The sequence below is a fragment of the Saccostrea cucullata genome, unplaced genomic scaffold (assembly GCF_032062105.1).
Source record: "Saccostrea cucullata isolate Sc308-1 unplaced genomic scaffold, CSIRO_AGI_Scuc_v1 ctg102, whole genome shotgun sequence".
NCBI lineage: Eukaryota > Metazoa > Mollusca > Bivalvia > Ostreida > Ostreidae > Saccostrea > Saccostrea cuccullata.
In genome coordinates this window covers 80,271-104,114 of record NW_026938483.1, presented here as the reverse complement: position 1 = coordinate 104,114, position 23,844 = coordinate 80,271, and the positions used below count along the sequence as shown (strand labels likewise).

At 35.0% G+C, this 23,844-nt stretch overlaps 2 protein-coding genes across 6 annotated transcripts; both read left to right on the top strand.

Annotated features, from left to right (window-relative positions):
• Positions 1–4,517: 4,517 nt before the first annotated feature.
• Positions 4,518–12,801, top strand: LOC134250407 (von Willebrand factor A domain-containing protein 8-like). The gene is made up of 5 exons (XM_062732764.1): positions 4,518–4,671; positions 6,543–6,795; positions 6,974–11,229; positions 11,327–11,453; positions 11,542–12,801. The coding sequence occupies exons 1-5, from the start codon at positions 4,621–4,623 to the stop codon at positions 12,519–12,521; spliced, it is 5,667 nt and encodes a 1,888-aa protein (XP_062588748.1). The 5' UTR covers positions 4,518–4,620; the 3' UTR covers positions 12,522–12,801.
• A 2,950-nt stretch (positions 12,802–15,751) lies between these two features.
• Positions 15,752–23,568, top strand: LOC134250406 (programmed cell death protein 10-like). Of its 5 annotated transcripts, none has more exons than XM_062732760.1 (8): positions 15,752–15,853; positions 17,107–17,250; positions 17,506–17,559; positions 18,213–18,339; positions 19,057–19,183; positions 19,684–19,771; positions 22,087–22,172; positions 22,405–23,568. In XM_062732760.1, exons 2-8 carry the CDS (start codon positions 17,173–17,175, stop codon positions 22,487–22,489), a joined length of 645 nt encoding a protein of 214 aa, XP_062588744.1. In that variant the 5' UTR covers positions 15,752–15,853; positions 17,107–17,172; the 3' UTR covers positions 22,490–23,568. The 5 variants fall into 5 exon arrangements, with proteins under 5 accessions (XP_062588744.1, XP_062588743.1, XP_062588745.1 ...); XM_062732759.1 differs by lacking the exon at positions 15,752–15,853 and adding an exon at positions 15,946–16,058; XM_062732761.1 differs by lacking the exon at positions 15,752–15,853 and adding an exon at positions 15,964–16,049.
• Positions 23,569–23,844: the final 276 nt, after the last annotated feature.

Here is a 23,844-nt window from a genome sequence, read left to right as displayed (position 1 = left end):
GAAAAAAAAAACATTTCAGAAAGAAAAAAACAAGTACAGGAAATTATAGGATCTGCCATATCCCAGTATACCAAGGGTCATACTCAAAACAACTGGAAATTGAATAAAAATGTTACGGGTATGTGTTTTATTTAAAAGAGAATATTTTAGTTTAATCATTAAGACTAAATCATCGAAAAGCGTTTTTTGTTTCTTTCCGAACATCGACATTATTTATTGAACGTCCCTCGTATATACTCGGCACCTAGGACCATCGAGCGATTTTTCTCGTGCCAATTACTACTGCGACACGGCACCTCGGTTTATAAAATCTCATCCGAAGGACCGGTCTCAACGTCCTGCAACTGAATTAATCTGCACAGTAAGGATCAACTCTTACTCGGCGACTGCAGCTCAAAAAACTAAACGATGCACAACGCGTGCAGAAAAGCTGACAATATCTTGAAATAAGGTTAATAGGATTTCTAAAAACTGCAAAATTTTGAATCATACGTTTTTTTAATTTATATTTCTAAAATAAATTCTATTGAAAATCGTTGTCAAAAGTTCACTTAGAAACCTCCGGGGAGAATTTTAAGGAAGTGTTATTTGACACAAATTATTTATTATTTTATCTTCAATTACCCCTGGCGTGGAATGCAATTAAAAGAATGAAACATAAACTTGAAATGAAAAAGTCACATTAAAAAAAAAATACTTTAAATTTTGATTTTTAAATTCCTTTTGCCTATGCAATCAATGGTATTAAAATGCTAGTTAAAATTCATATTTTTTTTTTTAGAAAATAAACCAAAAAAGGAGCATCTAAAGACACACGCATATGGGAAAATTGTGTTTTAGAATATAAAAATTATTGATAATTGATCATTTTTGTTGCACATTACGCTATTTGCTCGCATATGTGAGTGTTATAAATGAACTTGCCTTGTCCGCCCATCTTCAAGGGTCGGAATTAAGATTTTTCGAAAAGGGGAATCAAACTCATGTCAAAATCGTTATTTTTAACGAACAAAAAAACTATAAACAAACAAATGAAATATATATTCAATTTCCCTTTTGTATGGTGGTGGCACAGGTAGGAACACCCCCTACCCCCGAATATACATCCCGGGTCTCAAGATATTTTTCTTCATTTTCTTTCATAAATTTATCTTCTAGTACACATTTACATTGTATTCCATTTGAAAAATCCAAAAATTAACGTAGAATTAACGTTTTATTTAAAAATCATACCCACGGTATTATAAAAATAGAGTTTATAATACCGTGGGTATGAAATCGATTTTTGGTCTACTAATACATTCCTGCAAAAACTTTTGACTAACATCTTTTTTCTTAACCTAAGAAATTAATTTATCATATGTACTAGGAACACGTGCTTTTGTTTATTATGTGCTAATAAAAGCGACAGTAGCTATTGGTCAGTATTTAAAGGTCGATACCTGTAGAGCAGGTGAACAGGTATTCACTTTAATCACGCTTTTAACTCATTCGAAGGCTTTGCTTTGCGACATTCACACCCACCCACCCACCCACCCTCTTACTTACTTCACCCCTTTACTTGTATTTTGTTTAATAAAGAAAGTAATTGTTTTCATTACAAGAAAATTAAAAGTTTTGTACACAACAGATTAATTGTCAAAGATGGGAAACAATTTGCTTAGTCTCTCTAGATAATTTTATGTAAAATTTGATATAAATGTAAGATTGTTGTGTAATGGTACATATTAGCTACATATAGTCAAAATGTGTTTACAGATAGTTCTAACTTACATTAATTTTGCATAGGTTTTACTTAAACTAGTCGATTAATTGTACATTATAATATATGACACTTACGTAAGTTTGTGAGAATGAGTCCGCCATTCATTTTGTTTACCTCGCAATTGCTGCGGACTTAGGCCTAGAAAAAAATATGTTTGTTTCCGCTTTCCCGACCGACCCTAATTTATAGTGCCGACCCTAAATATTTTTTTAATGCTTGTGTCCCATGATGTGCAAGATTTCAAAAAGGGAATTATAGCCTCCAACTTTGCAAGCTTTTCAAGACAGAAAGAAGTTTGGGTCACCTTTCTATTATAAGTTAAGTCACAGTAATGCTTGAAAACACCATTTCTTTTGTCATTAATGTTACTTCTATACACGTTTTGATTAAAGAAACAAAAAAAAAATTTTCAAAAAAAAATTGCCTACCTATCTACCCTATATTTTTTCAGCCTGAAAGCGGAAACATATTTTTTTCTAGGCCTTACAGGTTTCCATAGTTTTTTCAACATAAATCGATGTTGTTTTTTATCTATGGTTTTTCCTGGGCGGCGAGGGAAGCATAATTGTGTTCATACATGCATTATATTACATTTTTAATCAGTGAAGTGAGAACATATAAAAGCATTGTGTTAAAATGCATTTTGTACTATTATGTGTGATTTAATAGTTATATTTTTGATATATTGTAGAAGGAAGGTAGATAATCGGTACCATTGAAGACTTGAGTTTTGTAAATGTATACGTCTAATAAATACTGGCAAGCAAGCGCTTCCATTCCTATATAGACAAGTGTTCTTGTTTTGATTGTAAATAATTTATGTTCGTTTGAGTGAAACGAATTAGAACATAACTTGCGAGTTTGATCCCTAAGAACTTTTAAGTCATGAATCAATATTCCTTAGATATTGTAGAATTAAAAAAAATGTCCGAGAGTTGTTGGTTTTTATTATCTTTTAATGAAATTATAAATACAATTGTAATATTAAGCAGTTGATCTGACCCAAATAAAGTCACTCTGGACACAAACAGACGGACTGGACCAATTGCTCAAATGGGAAAAAAATACCGGTATATTCAACAGTTCAAGTTCAGATTTTTTTTTTTTTGGAAAGGTACATTCTGTATTTTGGGTATACCTTTTGTCTACTCTTGCATTTTGCGTTCACACAGTTCAGGGGCGTAGCAACAGGGGGGGGGGGGGGGGGGCCTGGTCCCCCACTTTTTTTCCCAACCTTACTTATACTATAGGAAATGTTAATTGAATTACTTATACTATAGGAAATTTTTCTCTGGCTGCCCCCCCCCCCCCACTTTCAAAAACGATGCTACGCCACTGCAGCTGACCTGTTAACGAGGACCGTAATAAACATGATAAAGGTGAAGACAACTCACCTGTGCTGTGGTCTGTGTATGCATATTTATCTTCAAAACAGCCATTCCGATGATTTTTTTTTTCTTTAACTACCACTAATATTATTGATCAATACTTACAGGCTTGTCACATATTTATATCCGGGACAACTGCTACTAGTAAGTCCTTTACATCGCAAAGTTCTGCTCTCATCGAGTCCGCACACCTCGAACGCCATTTTGCTTTCTCCCGGCTTACAAGCATTACAGGATATATTTAGAAACTGATTTTTAAAAGAAGTCCAATCCTCAGCTCCTTAAAACTAGACATTGTGTGATAGAAAAAAAATAATAAAATTACCCTGAATTCTCAAAGTAATGTATACATTTATTTACCCACGGTAATTCTTCATAATCATCTTAAAGTTAATTTCCAGGAAATGATAATACCTAATACGCATTTTCGAAGGGAAAGTTGATCAACTTATACATTTTAAGGAATAAAAAAAAAAAATGTAAATCCGTTTCATGGTTGAATTCGACTTTTCCACTCTGCGAGCAGAGTTTTGATGCTGTTTACGGAGACTAAATAAGATACTTTAGACAAGCATACCATATAATGTCGGACATTATTATCATGTCTTTTGACAAATTCTTTTTTTTTAATCGATTGCATATAGGGACAGCTAGGAATACAACACAATACAACAAATTAAACTTATGATTATTTCCCATGGAATATAATTGAATTATGATCAGTTAAAGACGGGTTGCTATATATGAAATAAAAAAAACAACTTTGTTTTATATATATAGCATTTCTATCCTGCATTATGATTATGGCTCTACAAGTTGTACCGTTCAAGTTCAAGATGCGCATTCGTCTCTCTAAGGAAGCTCTAAACACTATTAAAAACAATTTGGATTCGGAGAAAAATATATCTTATAAAGGTGCCAGCTAGAGACATTCTCTGGAATCCAGGATGTTTCGCGCCGATTCTATTTCGCACTGAGATACCATTCTCTGGTGCCAGCCTTATTTCCACAGGAAAAATGGCAATTCGTGAGCAGAAATTATTGTTGTTTTTTTTTCATATAAGGAAAATAAATGGAGGAAAATGAATTTACTTATGCAAAGGATATTTTAATGTATTACAAATTGTGTAATTATTTATAAATAACTAATTTTTCTATCTTACTTCTAAGGGCAGATTAAGGTTAAACGTCATTAAAAGGGTCTTATGTCTGTGAGTTGTTTGAACAAACATGTGATCTGTAAAAAAAAACCCAACCAAACAAAGCAATACAAAACAAAATTGCAAAAATCTACTACCATAATTCAAAAGTATAATATTATGGGTTCTTTAATAATCGGGTTCGGGAAACCAGCATCAACAAATCCAATATGTCTGCGTCCATGAGAGGCGAAGGACTTTGAACTGTAAACCGTTGTCGTCCCAGTTTGTGACTTCAGAATGAGATAAAAATAGATCCTCCAGATCTATGTCCTGGCTCAGACGGATGAGCGTCAATCGCTCCAACTCCCGCTTACAGGTGAGGCTTTAAAAATGAGTTGTTTTACGTGCAACAGTTGAAAGAATCTTAGAGGCATTTCGAACTGTATGAAGTTACACAATTCGCCACAGAATCTCCAGTTTGATTGTTAGGTTAATACCTATACATCGCATATTTAAAATCCACTTTGTTTTCACACATTTTGTACATTTGTCAATCCTATAATTTTTTTTTCAATGTCTTCAATTCTTGTAATTTTGACAGTTGTGTTTTTACTGTAGCAGTCTAGCTTTCAATCTGTTGGTTCTTGTTCACTTGAGGATCAAACATCCTCAATACAGTGGCGGATTCAGGGGGGTTTGGGGGAAACCCCCCCCCCACCCCCACCCCGCTCATCGATTTTTTTTTAAGTGTCATTTTATCATTTTGTTGCATTGATACAACTCTAATACATACAAACCCATTGTTCTGTACAACTGTGAAATATACATCAACTAAGTAACAGGAAATCACTTTCCACTTTCCACTTGAACGCACACAATACACAGGTAATCAACAGAGAGATCAGGGTAGTCCAATGCATCTACAAGTAAAGTCACAAGGTCATATACATGTACAGTACATGTAGTCAGGTACTAACAAGTCAACAGAAAACTGCATAGTTACGGTGCTGCTCAGTAATACATGTATTCTTGCAAGCATTCTTTTGCTGATAAAATGCATGTTTTTAACTAAGTGAATAAACTAATTTTTTTTCCATTTTAAAAATTAAATAATACAATTTTTCAAAATCAGGTTGGCTTAGCAAACTCCTCTAGTTGTGACAGATTCTTCAGTTTGTGTAATTTTTTCTTCAGTTTGAAATAGCATTAATTGTATTTTTATATTCCAAACCATATTGACAGTATACTCAAGTGAATTGAAAGGCATTAGAAGAATTCAAATTTTTAAAGTGTTTAAAATTGCACATCATTTGCATCTTGGAAGACAGCTTGACATACGACTAATTGAAAGTGTATTTAAAGTGAAGACAACTTGAAGTCAACTACTTGTATTCCTAAAGTTTTCAGATTTAACACTTTTTAAAAGGAAAAGTCTAAAGTCTTGTGGTAAAGTAATTTGGAACATTTTCTTTTTCCAAATTCTTAAAAATTTGTCAATTTTACCGACTTGTTTACAAATGGCACCAATGTACCTTGGACATCACCAATAGCCACCACACAGTGCTGAATAGGACTTTGGTGACCACATTTTCACACTTGTCACCATTATTGATAATATATAATGGAAAATAGTAATTTACACAAGTCATTGAGTTGTTGATGTAAAATTTGTCTCATTATATTTCCATTTCATGCAGTGCACTAGCTGACAACTTGTGATAACTGTCCTTTTCAAATGCATTTCAGATTTGACAATACAAGTTATACAATGGATTTATAATTTGTCAAAATGACTAAAATATTTCCAAACTATGTACATAAAAGAATCATTTTGATGAAGTAGTAAATTTGCGTGTAAAAAATTTGTGTCTTTCTAAAACAATCCTATTATTAACTAAACCCTGAAATTGATTATGGTAATAGAAATATAGTATCTATGAAGCACAATATACACATGAAATGTTATAATCTAAGAAAAAAAAGAACTATTGACTGAGTAGAAATTTTCTAAATTAGAGGCACTGTTTTACTCAAACAAGTGATCTGCTTATTTTTGAGAAAATTTGGTGAATTTAGACGAAATTGTTTGTAATGATGCTTGAAAATGTGAAATGCTTATACATGTAATGACTTTACTTCAGAATCAGAAAATTTTTTTCAAGTCGGATTTTTAAAACAAAGTAACATAAGCTCTGTAGAGCTTTTGACCAACATAAACATTTAATTAATTCTTATTTAAATATACAGGTCCTAAGGAATATTCTGAGAGATGGCCCGCAGAAGAAAGACAGTCTTCTCACCATTCGCCGGTGTTCCAGTCAGACTGAAGGTGGTGCAGAGCGGGTATCTATCGGGGATATATCCATAGCAACCAGACAGCCAGCAAATGTGGAAGTGGTTCCGGTGCGGCATCTACAAGAGAAGCCACCACAGGCAGTCTTGCACCATTTAAAATGGATCATGCAGAAGGATGGCCTTAAACAGGATGTATTTCTGATTGGTAGGCATCTTATCTAATACATGAATGTAAAATTGTCTTTATTCCTGCAGTTGTCTTAAGACACAGCTATTAAGTTATCATTTGTAAAGTTGTTGATTTCATTATTTTATCAATCTATCTATACTCCCTCTCTCTTTTGCTCATTTGAAATGTTTTGAATCTTGAAATATCCTTACAGGTGGACCTGGACCTTTGAGAAGACAGGTGGCCATGATGTACTTGGAACTGACCAGACGGGAAGTGGAGTATGTCTCTCTGTCAAGAGACACAACAGAAACCGACATCAAACAGCGGCGAGAGATTGTGTCAGGTACTGCTTACTACCATGACCAACCAGCTGTTAAAGCCGCCATTCAAGGGAGAGTACTGGTGCTGGAAGGCATTGAAAAGGCTGAGAGAAATGTCTTACCTATATTAAATAATCTTTTGGAAAACCGAGAAATGCAGTTGGACGATGGAAGGTTTTTAATGTCTGCTGAGAGATATGATAAATTGTTGACTGATCATTCTAAAGAAGAGTTAGATGCATTGAAGCTAGTCCGGGTTGATGAAAATTTCAGAGTTATTGCCCTTGGTCACCCTGTTCCGCGTTATCGTGGAAATGCACTAGATCCTCCTTTGCGATCCAGGTTTCAGGCTCGTGATATTAATGCTTTGCCTTTTACAGAGCAACTAGAATGTCTACAAGAGGAGTTTTCAGGAATCCCAACAGAAAAAATCTCACAGATTTTGTCATTTGGGGCTGCTGTAAATTCCCAGGAATCTTCAGCATTGGGCTTGCCAGATTTCCCTATCTCAAACATATCAGGTGCAGTAAAAATGTTAAAGGCAAACTCCAACTTAGATGTCACAGAAGTTATAGACAAACTCTATCCATTTACAGTTATTCTAAACAAAGAAGGGATTGCCTCAGTGAAAAATCTCCTTACAAAATTCAGTTTGAAACACAAAGATAAGTATGTTAATAAAGGTCAAATTACATCAGTTGAAAACAAGAACGATAATCTTGTATCTGTGGAAACTAACACTTTGCGTATTGATGTTATAAGAGGGTGTTTAGAAACTAATGGTAACAGTGAATCGTTTATTCCTACCCCATATCATAACTCTGTTCTGGTTGAGTTAATTGAAGCGCATGCTGCTCAAGATTTCTGTATTATTGGTTCTCGTGGTTGTGGAAAAAGTATTTTGGTAGAAAGGTTTGCTCAGCTTTTAGGGTACGAATTGGAGCCAATAATGTTATATCAGGATATGACGTCACGAGATCTTCTTCAGAAACGAATCACAGAACCAAATGGTGACACCACTTGGATGATGTCTCCGCTGGTAGAAGCGGCCTTAAACGGTCGTCTGGCGGTACTTGACGGTCTTCATCGTATAAACCAAGGGTCTTTTGCAGTTCTCCACCGACTCATTCACGACAGGGAGCTCCAGCTATTTGATGGAACTCGGCTATTGAGAAACGATCGCTATGAACAAATTAAAACTGATAATGAATTAACTGACCAGGATATGAAAGATCGCCAGGTTTATCCCATTCACCCTTCTTTCCGAATCGTTGCCTTGTCCGAACCTCCTGTTCCTGGGAGTGCTTCTCAGCAGTGGATGACACCGGAAATGTTGACCATGTTCCTCTTTCATCATCTGAGACCATTGTCCTTAACGGAAGAAAAGGATGTTGTGACAAAAGTCGTCCTTAAGTGCCCTGATTTAGGAAAACTTTTAAATTTTGTGCACTATCTCCGAAAATCTACCGATCCAGCTTTAGTGTCGATTTCTGCTTCGCTTTCCACGCGTCAATTGATAAGGATTGCCAGACGTTTAGCTAATTTTCCATCCAAAGATCTACATGGCATAATTCAGAAAGCTTGTATGTCAAGTTTTCTTCCCAGGTTACCTCGCGATAGCCTAGAACAGACCATGGAAGCTGCCGACATCAAGGAAATACCGAAACAGGAAGTCGACACAAACAACAATCCCGATCGTCTCATCACGTGTTCAGTGAAAGATGGGACTTTAACTATAGGCGATACATCAGTACCAGTGTTTAACCCAGAAAACAAAACCAAGGTCCCTGATGTGCTCTTCTACGAAAATCCACAGCATTTAGCTGTCATGGAGGATATGTTGAAGGATTTTGTACTGGGTGAGCACCTGTTGTTAGTCGGTAATCAGGGAGTCGGTAAGAACAAGATAGTTGATCGTTTCCTTCACTTGATGAACAGACCTCGAGAGTATATCCAGCTTCACCGAGATACAACGGTCCAGACTCTGACCTTACAACCTACAGTTAAGGACGGCATTATTGTGTTTGAAGATTCGCCTCTTGTGCGGGCAGTCAAAATGGGTCATGTACTTGTAGTAGACGAGGCAGATAAAGCACCTACCCATGTAACCTGCATACTGAAAACACTCATTGAATCCGGTGAAATGCATTTAGCAGACGGGAGAAGAATTGTATCGCACAAATCTGGACATGTATCATTAGACAACACAATCGTAGGACATCCAGATTTTCGGATGATTGTCCTAGCAAATAGGCCTGGGTTCCCTTTTCTTGGAAATGATTTCTTCGGAGCTATGGGAGACATCTTTAGTTGTCATGCGATTCTTAACCCTGATATGGAATCGGAAATGTCGATGTTGCAACAGTACGGCCCTAATGTATCCAAGGCTACATTGGAGAAATTAGTGAATGCCTTTGGGGAACTTCGAAACATGGCAGACCAAGGTTTGATTTCTTACCCGTATTCAACCAGAGAGGTTGTTAACATTGTTAGACACATGGAGAAGTACCCAAATGATGGCCTCAGAACAGTAGTTAAAAACGTGTTTGACTTTGACGCATATAGTAAGGAATTGCAAGAAACGATAATTAAAACCATGCATAAACATGGTGTACCATATGGAATATCCCGAGCAGAAGTCAATCTTGCCAAAAAATTTCCTCTTCCTCCATTTACTAAGGTGGGAACCTGGACAATTCAAAGACCGGAGGCAAAACGGCGGACGGCGATGATGAGTTTGCCTGTTGAGACGAGCGAAATTACCATTAAAGGCCCGGTAGAAGTATTTCCACAGTCTCTTGCTTTGGACAAAAATACTGCCCGCGCGTCGCTTTTTACCGAGCAGGAATCGTACTGGACAATCCCAATGCATGAGACCAATGTAATCAGTGACGTTTCTGTCACTAAGGCCACCAATCAAACGGCAGGTAAATTTGACATCGTCCATATTGTAACAGCTAACCCTATCGGATTATTTTCAGTGAACCCAAAGTTGTCCACCTGCACCGTTATTGATCTCTACGACATGTTCCCATCAACAACAGGGTCCTACCGTCCACGAGTCAGAATCGCCCCTTTGGCAGAACCTCTCGATTCCAATGTGTTTCTTCACGAGGAAGTCACTAACTCTATCCTTGTTGTCAACTTTAATACGGGTGAAGTGTGTAGGCTATCCTCACATGCCCTTCCGGAGATGCCTATTGAAAAAAGAAGATTTCCTGCAACAGTGCAGACACCCAACCCCTACCGGATGTGCCCTAGCACCCTTCCAGATGCAAAAGGAACTATCTTGTTTTACAAGGAGGGGGGAGACAATATTGTGGCTGTAACAGGAAAGTACGCTCACTCTGTAGACGTCCCTCTTGTAATCAGCAGGGCGCATCAGGCTGGCGCAGATCAATGGTTACTAAGCAGTGATAAGGACGAGAAGTTTTTGGTCAAAATGGCAGAAGATAACTCATTTTCTCTGTATCCTATTAACGAAAGTGGTGATAGTGCAGTAGTTAGAGAATTGTCGTCTGTACCACTCAATGATGCCCATTTAAAGCTTGCTCTAAAGAATGATGACACGGGACCAAACAGAACGTGTGTGTTACGGGATTCATACGTTTCCATTATGCAGGGATTTCCAGACTCGGCAGCTGTTGATGTTTATAGTTCTCCAAGAGAGCCATTACCAGAATCTAAATCACAAGCTAAGGAAATAATTAGCACGCCTGCTTTTGGTCTTTTTGGGTCATCTACTGCCAAGCCAGAAGTGAATCCAACAAAACGTTCTCATATCGTCTGTCTTCCGGAATCTGGTCAAATCGTGGAAGGCCTGCCTACATGGAAAGTTCCTGAGTCTGCCCTGTCCAGCTCGGAGAGATCTCGAGATGTGAGCGGGTATCTGGAGGTGATAGACCCAGTGCACCACGTCTTACGTTATATTCCAGTCCCCCCTGCCACCCGCCAGTCACCATACCTGTCTTGGATGTCCCCCATTGCTGACTCGAAGTTATTTGTTGCGCCTATGAGCGAGGACGGCTTGGTAACGGTGGATGTTGGTGGATGCATCCGAACTTGGGAGACGGCGCTGGTAAATCTGGAGCGGTCGTTGAGGGAATGGAAGAACATGATGGGATTTGACGATGGAAAACAGCTTCAGGTATTAAACTGCTGAGTAATTTAGTTAACTCTGAGTATAATTTAGGTTTCTGTAAACTTATGTTAATGCGATATTGTATATGAACTTCAATTCTCAGATAACCAAAGAGCGAGAAAGTGGTCGGAAAGCAGACGGTCCAAAGCACGGGAAAATTGACCCTAAAAATGCACCTCATCATGGTGGAAACACGTGGGCAGGTGGTACTGGTGGTAGTAATACCGCAGGTAATTATGTGAAAAAGTATACCGGTAATGCATGATTTTTTAATATTTAGGATTGCTAAGTGTTACAGGCATTTGTTTCTCATAACAGGTCTAGGTGGAATTGGTGGGCCATATCGATTGGACGCAGGTCACAAAGTTTACCAGGTTCCTCAGCATGAAAAAGACTCCGTGCCAGATCACGTGAGAGAAGCTGCGCGAGATATGGCACGAAAGGCATTCAAAGAGAGGCTTCGAGAAATAAACATGAGTGAATACGACGCTGATGTGTATGAAGGATTCTCTAAGAATGTTAGAAATCAGGTATCATCACTACGGGTTATTCTTGACAGTCTTCAGGCGAAAGGAAAGGAAAGACAATGGCTGAAAAACCAAGCATATGGCGACTTAGATGATTCAAAACTGATCGAGGGCATTACAGGCGAGAAATCTATTTACAAACGAAGAGGTGAAAAAGACCCTGAGTTAGGAACACCCCAGGAGAAACCTAAGAGGATCCGCTTGTTGGTCGATGTCTCGGGAAGTATGTACCGCTTTAATGGATACGACGGACGACTTAACCGCGAAATGGAAGCCACTCTGATGATGATGGAAGCTTTGGAAAAGTATGAAGACAAGTTTAAGTATGATATCTACGGGCATTCTGGCGAGGATCATAAGGTAGTCCTGGTAGACAAGGAGAAGGTACCCACCAATAACAAAGAGCGCCTCATTGTCCTTAAGACCATGCACGCGCACTCCCAGTTCTGCATGAGCGGTGATACGACGCTAATGGCCACAAAACATGCTTCAGACGAACTGGCACAAGAAGAAGCAGACGAACATTTCCTGATCATTCTTAGCGACGCCAATTTTGACAGATACGGAATTTCTCCCAGAAAGTTTGGGGAAATTTTGAAGAAGAACGAGAAAGTAAATGCGTATGTGGTGTTTATTGGTTCCCTGGAGGATCAGGCGAGTCAGCTGATCAGACAACTTCCGACAGGCCACGCCTTCATCTGTCTGGACACCACAAACTTACCACAAATATTACAACAAATATTTACCTCTACAATGTTGTCGGGCAGATAACGAAAGAGTTCAAAGTATCTGTGACCTTCTTATGAATTTTGATTTTTTAAAGTTTATAAAGAGCGCTTTTGTGTAGATAACTTTTGAATCATGATGTGATAAACAGACATATATTGACAATTATGAAAATACGTCAATTCTATCACAGTTTGTCCAGTTGAAATGTAAGAAAATGTGTACAAATGAATGTTTTTATACATTGTTTTGTTTGAATTGCACATTTTTACATCTTTGTTTGACTGCGATGTGCTGAATTATTTATTACAAGTAAATATAAAGAAATATTACCCTACATCGTTTTGTTTGTTTTTTAACTTCCTCTGGAGCTATTTTAACTCATATCAAGACGCCACCACTTACCGGTTGATGTCTGCAAAAAAACCTCTACTCGACACTAACGAAATTATGCAGTGAAGGATAAATTTCATGCCAGCAGATACTGCGACACGAGGTTTATACGGTCTCATCCAAAGGAATGGTTTCCATGTTTCACCGTGGGATACGAATCCGCGGTGTAAAGATCAACTCCAAATCCGCGATTGTAGAGCAAAAGTTCTAACCACTGCAAAGAATTTTTTGTATATTTTATCGGAAAAGTTTTGAAACTGATTTTTTTCTAATTCGAAAACTTGAATGTAACTGTTGGCCTTTGGTTTTGTTCAGATTATTTGTGTGTGCATGCCTTAGCTTCTTTTGTTTATAGAGAGGTCTTATGTTTGTAGGTTTTATCTGTTGCCCAATTTACTCGGGTTTTCTGAAAACAAAATGTATTTAACTTTTTATGAAGAGAAATGTGCTTGTAGTACTCCGCAAAAAGGTAACAAAATAAACCGTTTCTAGTTTCTAACCATGCTATTTTTGTCACAAATTGTCGGAAGTCTTTTTTAATTGGCATTATATCATAATATGATATTTCTTGAAATCTCCCTTTTTCTTTAAGAAATGTTATAATTATAAACCATAAGAATTTCATTCTCTTTCGAAGTTGAATGCAGATATACCTAAGTACCTATGAGGGGGTGATCATTTGACTCTTAAATACATCAATTCTTATCTTCCAGGGAAGTGGCGTTAATACCATATATACATGTACATGTATCAATATATCTTTCAAAAAATACCACATGACAAATTAAAGGAACATGATATATTAAAATTATGGTAAAATATCTTGGTTGTGTCTTTAGAATAATCCGAACTAATATTAGATACACCCCTTTCTGTTGAACTGTTTAGAAATTACAACTGCTACTGAATTTGTTTTTATCTTTTGAAATTAACGCATGGATCAAAACAAACTTTTAATTCCTATGAGACATTGACGAGAATATTTCGTGTGGATCCGATCTTTGCTTTGAAGGTTAGAAAAATATCATATAGAACTGTATGTTTGGGGGATCTGAAAATTTTTTTCAAGCAAAACAAGAGGTTCGGGGGCCACATCGCTCACCTGAGCAATTGGCCAGGAAAAAGCACGCATCAGATCAGAACTGAAAGGTTACTGAGGTTGGGTTGGGGGAGGGGGCTTGAATTTTAACCCTTCAGGGGGTCATGATTTGAACAAACTAGAATCTACACTACCTGAGGATGATTCCCTATAAATATCACTAAGCATGGCTTTGAAGTACTTAAAAAGAAGATTTTAAAAGGTTTCCCTATATATTCCTATATAAAACTTGTATCGGCCATTTGGCCCCACCCTACCCCCGGGGGTCATGATTTGATCAAACTTGAATCTACACTACCTGGGGATGATTCCACATGAGTTTCATCTTTCCTGGCCCAGTGGTTCTTGAAAGAATATTTTTAAAGATTTTTCCCTATATATTCCTATGTAAAACTTTGATCGGCCATTAATTTTTCTCTAATTCATAATTATCTCCCCTTGGAAAAGGGCGTGGCCCTTCATTTGAACAAACTTGAATCCCATTTACCCAAGGATGCTTTGTAGCAAGTTTGGTTGAAATTGGCCCAGCGGTTCTTGAGAAGAAGATGAAAATGTGAAAAGTTTACGACGACAACGACGACAGACGACGGACAGATTTTGATCAGAAAAGCTCACTTAAGCCTTCGGCTCAGGTGAGCTAAAAAGTAGGATATCCAAAGGTGATAATCCAAATTCCATTTCTTGGAATGGATGCAGGAAGTTTCCAACTTTTTTTTCATTTAATGGATACATCGTATTATTCTAATCTGACGATACTGCGACAAAAAAGGTCTCTATACCTGCTTTTTATCTCATCTGATCAAAAGCTCGTCTGATCTTTTGAAAATCTTCTTCTCAAGAACCACTGGGCCAGGAAAGCTGAAACTCGTGTGGAAGCCTCCCAACGTAGTGTAGATTCGAGTTTGTTCAAATCATGAACCCTGGGGGTAGGGTGGCGCCACAGTGGGGTATCAATGTTTAAAATAGGAATACATTGGAAAAATCTTTTTAAAAGAGTCTTGAAGGATTGTCGCTCCCCAATCATGCCATCTTCCATTTAGAGAGTGCGTCGAGTCGAGCTATGGAAAAGGGGGGGGGGGTTGGAAATGGAATAGGAGGTTAAATTATTTTGAATTTTAATAAATAACAAGAGGCCCATGGGCCACATCGCTCACCTGAGAAGCTTTGACCATTTTGTTCTTTACCAGATTTCCCCCTTCTAATACATATTCCAACCCCACCCTACCCCGCTGATCATAATTTAGACATTTTGAAATCTGTACTCCCCAGAATGCTTCCATGTACACAAAATTTTCAGCTTTTCTGGCCCAGTGGTTCTTGAGAAGAAGATTTTCAAAGATTTTTCCTATATATTTCTATGTAAAACTTTGATTCCCCATTGTGGCCCCGTCCTACCCCCGGGGGTCATGATTTGAACAATTTAGAATCTGCACTACCCCAGGATGCTTCCACATAAGTTTTAGCCTTCGGCTCAGGTGAGCTAAAAAGGTTATATTATGAAGTTTTGTCAATATATGGTTAGTCGATCGATCTTTAATTTGCTATTCTAAATAAATACTTGATTAAAGTACCTAAATAAATAGATTAATGTAAGATTCTTTGGTTCGTATTTTTTTTTTTAACTTATACACTATTAATTGTAACCCATATAGCATGTATAGTACATGTACTTTATTTTATAGATTATTTAAAAACTATTTATAAGATAAATGAAACTGACATAATTTCGAAGAAACATCTTAATTTCCAATCTGAGAGGAAAAAAGTGTAACCGTCCTCGAAGTCCTGTGTGCGAGGAAAGGGGCGTAATTCAGTAAACATATTCGGAACTCTTTTAAAATCGGAGGTTTAAAAAACAAACGAGGATCTAAATATTTGTTGACAGGTATTTTATTTTACCCAATATTCGGGGTTTTCCAGTTAGCATATGGAAGTAAACGTACATTTGCGTATTACTGTTTAACCTTTCACTTTAACCAATGGAAGTTGGTCGCTTGCTTTGTTAAAGAAAGCAGATACGAGGTGTGTTCAAGGAGGGTCTGCTTTCCTTTGATCTTGAGAGTTGAGGTAGAACTACTTTGGTAGGTGTGGTCATTAAAATTTACACTTGGATAAAAAGAGGATGATTTGATTAGCTTAAATTTATTCAACATTGTTTTCGTAAAAAAAGTATGACGTTTTCTTCAAATTTTTCAACTTAATTGTTGTACGCAACGAGTACTAGGTTTGATCAGATTGGTTTTATATGTCTGGTTTGATTAAACTTTAAGGTAGTTGAACAAAATCTGCATGGGTTAAACTAAAGGGATATTTCAAAATCATGGCTAATAGCAAACTGTTTGAAAGTCAGTTTTATGTATGCTCAATGATATATGGTTCTTATTAGTACTGTTTGCTTTAGACCTAATGTGTATGGATTGCATGGGTCAAGAATGTTCTTTTAAAACCAGGTGTTTCCATGTTCTTCATAAAAGTTGTCAATTAAGAAAAAATCTCATGAGGAGATTTATCTTATTTTGTATTTATCCAAAATTTTATGAAATTGTTCAATGTTACATAATATTATGTTTTATAGGGGTTCTCTATGTTTTACTAATAATGAAAAGTGGTGATTGCGGAAATTGAAAAACTCTTTGATGAAACAATCTGAAATTTAATAAAAGGTGATTTAAAGAAACGTTATATTGACCCTGCACACAGCACCAATATAGTGTTTCTCTTTATATTAAATAAGTACTGTAAAATGCGACGATGGTATATAATTAGAAATGGAAAAACATTATGATGAAGCAATTTAATCCACAATTTATCAGGTCTATAAGAGCCTGCAATAACAATATACTTAACAATAGTAAACAATAACGGAGCTTAGAGAAACACTTCTGTTCAGCTTAACAGAAAAAGTAAGTTGGAAGCTGAATATGTTACACCCACTGGCCAGTGTGTGGTCTGTGTACTTTGTGAGGTGGCTGGGCAATTCATGCCTAGCATTTCCAGGACCACTACAATATGTTATTTATGAATTAATGATCCTCTTATGTTTTGTAAATTGTTTATATGATCTGTGAGATTGATCAATGTTCATCATGTTTATTATTTTTTTTAAAATCTTAAATGTATTTTTCTTGTGTTTTACAGTTGATCTATCCCCAGATGTGACACAAGGACTCTTGGTACCTTTATTCAACTGGAGATCTACAAACCATGACAATGGGGGATAGTAATAAGAATCTTTATGCCAAAATGATTGTGGATGTTGTTTTAGGGCCAGTACTGGAGAGGGTAGGGGTTTTACTTGTAAAGTAGATAATGTCTTGATGAATACATGAGGAATGTTTTATTGCAGTTATTTTATCGTAAATCCGTAAAGATACTTTTTTTACACAAAAATCTTATGTGTTTATAATATTTTTCGGCAAATTGGAATCACTCCCAAGTATAGATATCTAGTCTAAGAGTTAAAGTAAAAGTGTACTTGCTGTTCTATAGTTACGGGTATTTCCATTTTAACTTCAATTTGAATACTTTTATATATAGCTTGAAAAGAAAGATGTTTCTGCAGCACAAACACTGAGAGCAGCTTTTACTAAAGTATGTAAACATTTTCTTGATACATTTACTGTAAAATATGCTTATATCAAACATATTTATAATTAACAAATTAATATTTACAAAGAAGTGATTTTTATTCCCCTTGGCTTTAACCTTTAGAATGTATATTGTGAACTTGACAGTTAAATTTTGTTTTTTAACAAAACCAAAATTGTCCATTCCTGGCACTTCTTTATAAGTTGTTCTACTGTATACTTAATTAATTAAATATAAAAAAATTTCGAAAGTATTTAAACACTATTTTTATACATACATACCAATTCCTAAATACAAAAAATTCAATCTCCAACTATTATTTCGAAAAAGAGAAAAAAAAAGATAATTGATAGAGGAGAAAAAAATTACAGCAGCTAGGTTTCTGTTTGATTTACAACTAAAGTGGCACACATATACATATACAACAAAACTCGGTTATATCGAAGTCACTGGGATCCATGAAATTACTTAGCTATATCCGTAATTGGCTATAACCTTTTACGAAATTCATTAAATTCATATAGCTGGGGATCCAAGATGACTTCGCTATATCCGTGAATTCGCAATATCCGTGTTCGTAAATAAACGAGTTTTACTGTAGTAGGAATGGTCAGTGTATGATACACTTCTGTTTATTTGACTCCTGCTTGTTTCAGGTTGATAACACACTACCAGGATTTGCGTATGACTATGTGAAGGGAGTCCTCAAAAAGGCAGAAATTCACGACAAGTTTGACCTTTGTGAGACTTTGTTAAGGCTAGGTGGATCTCAGGATTGTGAGGGTGGGTTATTATTACATTGTACTAGTGTTGTTATGATAGTGGCCAACATATTGAAAAATCATCACTGAAGGCAGCACGTCGGCAACAAAAGAAAATTTTTTAACTGAAATTCTTTTTATTAAAAAAGAAAAATTTTAACATAATTTGGTTTATCTTTTAACATTATCAGAATTGTTTTTAATTACATTGATATCTGAATATTTCATGGTTAATTTTACAAATATTCGCCTTTAAATAGAAGTTCAAATTAATGATCATATAATATATTGTATGCTTCCAATTCAATCAGTAGTACGTTTGGTCCAATTTCGCAACAATAGTTATTAGCCCCTTCACGGTTACTGCAGTGCTGCTCTTCTGCAGGGTAAAATAATGTTTGGTGGAGTTTTTGTTGATAGATAATTAAATGACGTATATTCAACAATTTTACTTTTAAATCATATTTCACCAAACTATGTCATTTTGCCCTGTAAAAGAGCAGTATCGCAGTTATTGCGAAGGGTCTATTGCAGAGAAGGTAAGATTGATCTATGGAATTTCAAGGTGGGTTAGAGAGAATGTTATGTAGTTCTCAGGATTGTACATGTAGGTGAATTAGGCTGCAATGTTACCGGTAATTAAATATATTCACAGTAATTTGGTGACTAAAATGATTTTATAACATTCTAATAATTCTCATTCCTATTATAGTATAATACTTTATCATTTATTTTTCAGAATTACGCATTTCCAGACAAGAGCCCACATTCCAGGAACTAAACAAGTGCGCCATGGCTCTAAAGAAGATCCTCAGCAGAATTCCAGAGCAGATTTATGACAGGAAACAGTTTTTAGAGACAATCAAGTAAAGATATTGACAACTTGTAAAACATATTTAAATGTTCATTAAGTTTAATAAAGCAGGGACACGTTGGACACATTTTATAAGACATCAGAAGGTTTTATAGAATTCCTTATCACACACACATTATTAGTGTGTTTCAGAGAGATATAATTTAAAGATTGATTTGAAATGTCTTGTATTTGACAATTTGAAAAAACTATGAAATTCTGGCATGATTCTTTTACTAGTACTTTCACAAACTAAAATTCAGTTCAAGGAATTAATTTCTGCAACCATTTTTACAGTAAATATATTTCATTGCACATCTACTTTTACATTATACATGTACATTAGTATTTTAAATTCCCTTTTCACTGAAAAAGAATTACTCAAATAGTTAAATATAAGGGACTTCATGTTATGAAATGAAGATGTACCTGCATCATTGGGAGACTTTAAAGTAACACTGCGTATACAACACAAGTCCTTTATTAAAGTCATTAAAATGTTTTAATCTGTAGAGAAATAGCCAGTGCTATAAAGCGCCTGCTGGACGCTGTGAACCGAGTGATAGCGGAGGTTCCTGCCGCAGACAATGGCAGTAAACAGGTGAGTGATCGGCCAGGGCGGATCTTAGCTGTGTGTGATTCTGGGGTTTTATTCAGTACACGTATACTACTGCTAACATTTGAATGGCATCTTTTTATTAAAAATACATTTTTTTAAAAATCCTAGTCTTGATTGATGTATTTATTTATTTAATGCACCATCTCTATTTACTTATTTTGATTTAAACTGCTTGATTAACATGGATAAGATAAAGCTGTTGTTAACATTGATCTTACCCCCCACTGACTTGGTTGTTGTACTCACAACAGAAACTTCTGGTAAGTTGCTCTTCCATTATCCGATGCACCTCCCTCTGTCAGTCTTAGCACTATTTATATCTTCATGTGATCAGAACTATACGCTGCTTTGTTATTATTTCTTTCATGTAAAAACGTAAATCCTAAAACCGGAAAACTTTTACTCAACACATCTTAAGTTAGTGAAGTAGCCTGAGGAAAATGTTATGAGAGTTAATCCAAAAGTAATGTTCCACTTGTAATAAAATCTTTAAAAATGAAATGATATCAACAAAATTTGATGTACTGATATCTCTATTTTAATTTTTTCCTGAAAATTTCAGTCAAAGATATAAAAATCTTACAAATACAACTTACTGTATTGTTTTCCATTGTAGTTTAAAATTATTTAAACTTTGTTCAAACTTCAAATGTCAAATGAGATTTCTAAATTCTTTTTTTTTTTTTTGCATAAATCTTGTGTATCCTCATATCAAAATGAATTTCAAAAGTTTGTTAAGTATTGGATACATATAAATCTGAATGATAGTTAAAATGAATAGAGGTAATAGTATATAAAATTTTAGTGAAAATATTTAATTAATTAATAAAGATTTTATATTAGTTTGAATCAAACTCTGTCCATAAAATGTTACTTTACTGATACATCATAAAGAAGTCAATGTGATGTTTATCTGTACACACCATAAGTATATATTACAGTATTCTAGGGATAATGAGAAAGATGAGAGTTCCCCAAATAATTTTTCAGATATATTCTGATCTTAGGCATCTGGTCTCACAAGGCATACATAATTTTATACATTAAATATTTTAAAGGTTAAGTCAGGTGGTACGTTGTGATTTTGCTTCTTGTAAGTTGATGAAAATGTTATGCTATTCACACTGTTAAAAGAACAAACATAATTATGCATTTCATATATACGTATGGTTTTGGGAAGCAAATTTCAAAGTGCATGAAAATGGGAAATATTATGAAACATGTCAAAGGATAAGGGATGTACTGTGTGTGCCATCTGTATTTTATGGATTCCAGTAATTAATGATAAATAATTTTTTTACACGAATAAGTGTAATAGTAAATCAGATTGAATCATAATTGTTTTACATCAAGTCATATATGCATTGAAATATGTAAATTTAGCTTCGATACATATAATCGTCAGTATATCAATTGCATAAAAAATTGCATTTTATGCTTTACATTGTTTAAAAATACATGTACTCTGCATGTTTAATGAGCCCTATTAACTCTGTAAAGGAGTAAATGAAGCCTCTTGACTTTTCTTCTAGTATACTCTGTAAGTGAATTCTCTATTCATGTCTGCGTATTGCCAGGAAAGTTTTTTTTCTGCTGGCTAAGATAACTATACATCTTGAATGAGTTTATCATAATAGATATTTAGAATTTAATTTTATGAAAACAGATATTTTTTCATTGACTGAACTTTATAATTACTGTACAATATATAGATTTCTCTCCACACATATACCTGTGGCTCAAAGATTTTAAATCAGTATTGGATACAATCTTGAAGTAACACTCAAGCTTCATTGAACAACTTTAACCTATTTTTACATGTGTATATCCTTATTCAACGTCCCTTAAAAATGCTCTATTATGCAGAACCTCTGTGAAATTAATATCAAGGTTTATTTTTAAAAATGGTAGATTAAAACATGTTAAGGACCTTTTATTTTGTGACAGGGTATTAATATAAATTCTGAATAGAAGTATTGATGTTCTAATCAATTTCAATTCTTTTAACCAACCTATGGACACAATGTTTTAGAAGAAAGTATAGTAAAACTAGTTATATATGTGAAAGGGGGGTTCCGCTGATTATGCATATATCAGATGAGTAAAACCACCCATGATATCCTATTTACATCGTTATATGTAAAGTGTTATGATTTAACAATATTATCTTGAACCTTTGAACCTATTTTTAAAATACCAGTATCTTAAAATGGCTAACTTTTCATCCATTAATATTCCTCTTAATGGAAGAAAGTCTATTATCATTTCATTTCAAGTTTATCATTTTAATGTTTCAGATTCTTGAGGACAGGAAAAAAGAGTTTGTTCGCTATTCCAAAAAGTTCAGCAACATGTTGAAAGAATTTTTCCGAGACACAAACCAGTAAGTCAAGACCTTGCATTTCTCTCCCACATTATCTCAGTATTGGGCTGCAGGATAAATGTTACTAAAAATAATTTGTTTTAAACAAATATCAGTTATATCACTTATAAAGTGAACAACAGTATTTGTAAATAAGGACTTGTTTTCCCCTTTGATTATTTTTATCAAACTCAAAGACAGGAGCTATTCTATATGATTTAATGATCTAAGAATTATTTTGTTTTCGTTTTAGGAACCAGAGTGTTTTTATCAGTGCAAACTACCTGATCTACCAAACCAACCTGATTCTTAGAACAGTTCGACAGGAGTGTTGTTAGTTCTTGTGGAAGTAAATGGCAGTACCCTCTCAATTTCATTTTCCACATTCTCCAAAACTTGTTGTGAAGAAAAGGAAAGACATTTTTGAATGTATTTTTTTAGTAAGATTGACGAATGACTTAGAATTGTATTAAAAAATTGAGAGAAAAAGCTGTGTTTCAAAACTGTATATGATTTGCGGAAAAATATTTTTTTTAATTGTGAAGATCATTAAAAAGGTATCAATTATCCTCAAATGTCACTCATGCACCATATTGTTATATTAAGTAATAATGTTTTTGAGGGTCTCATAATATTATATTTGAGTTTCATGAGGTTGTTATGTATGAATTTTATTTCTGCAGTGCAGAACTAAACTGTAAATTTGTAAAAACTAACATAAAGAATATTCAATGCAATTTATTTAGGATTTTATAAAGAAATACATATGGTTAATATTTTGGTTTGGTGTGATTAACATAAATAATGTGTTTGGTGCTAAATTGATTTCATTGAAATGCCATTGATCTGGTATGAAATATTTTTAAAATGTCTAATATTAATAATTTTTTTGTATCCAAACTCTCAGAACATATCATTAAGTTCCAATACTATGAACATTCCAAATGCTTTGACATATTGTTTGCCTTTTCCCCTTTAGTTAAAAAAATGTGTTGAGAAAGCAGTATATCATTTCTCCCTTGTACTCTAGTTTTCCCTGTCAACAAAATCAGAAGTGAGAAATGATTACATGAACAGGTTGTTAAAAGTTTTGGGATTGTGAATTTTAAAACTGTGCTCTGTAGATTTTCCTGAAACTGTGTAACATAAAGATTTATCATCTACTATATCACTGAATATGTCATGTTACAAAAAATTCATATAATCAATGTGTGGTCAGAATCTTAACCGAAAAATTTGAACCAATTATACTTTGTTATCTGCGTTGTTGATTTTCTTTGTATCGCTAAGTTTATTCTTGTAACCCTGTAGTGTCCATGTACTTAATTCCAATTTCTGTATTGTTTTGAGAAAGGAGATGTTGTTAGGTTAATTCGTGTAAGAAATATTTGGGGCAAATAAAAATATTTTACTCAGATTGTGACTTGTTTACTTGGTTCATTATGAAAAGCCAGCCTTATATAGATCAATAGCTTATATACAGGTTAGATAGGTCATAAGCTTATGTACAGCCTTATATACCGGTAGGTCAATATTTGCCACAGCTTCCATTACTTACAGTTGTCTACCACATCTTACTGTCACAACCAACTGTTGACTACCACAGCTTACTGTCACTACCAACTGTTGACTACCACAGCTAACTGTCACTGCCAACTGTTGACTACCACAACTAACTGTCACGACCAACTTA

What these genes read in the sequence shown, in the direction of transcription:
- LOC134250406 (XM_062732760.1), top strand. Translation starts at nt 17,173, where the DNA reads ATGACAATGGGGGATAGTAATAAGAATCTTTATGCCAAAATGATTGTG. An exon ending in CAGACAATGGCAGTAAACAG is followed by an intron (nt 19,772 to 22,086) that starts GTGAGTGATCGG and finishes TTAATGTTTCAG; the next exon opens with ATTCTTGAGGACAGGAAAAA. An exon ending in TTTTTCCGAGACACAAACCA is followed by an intron (nt 22,173 to 22,404) that starts GTAAGTCAAGAC and finishes TTTTCGTTTTAG; the next exon opens with GAACCAGAGTGTTTTTATCA.
- LOC134250407 (XM_062732764.1), top strand. Translation starts at nt 4,621, where the DNA reads ATGTCCTGGCTCAGACGGATGAGCGTCAATCGCTCCAACTCCCGCTTA. An exon ending in ACAGGATGTATTTCTGATTG is followed by an intron (nt 6,796 to 6,973) that starts GTAGGCATCTTA and finishes ATATCCTTACAG; the next exon opens with GTGGACCTGGACCTTTGAGA. An exon ending in ACGATGGAAAACAGCTTCAG is followed by an intron (nt 11,230 to 11,326) that starts GTATTAAACTGC and finishes TTCAATTCTCAG; the next exon opens with ATAACCAAAGAGCGAGAAAG.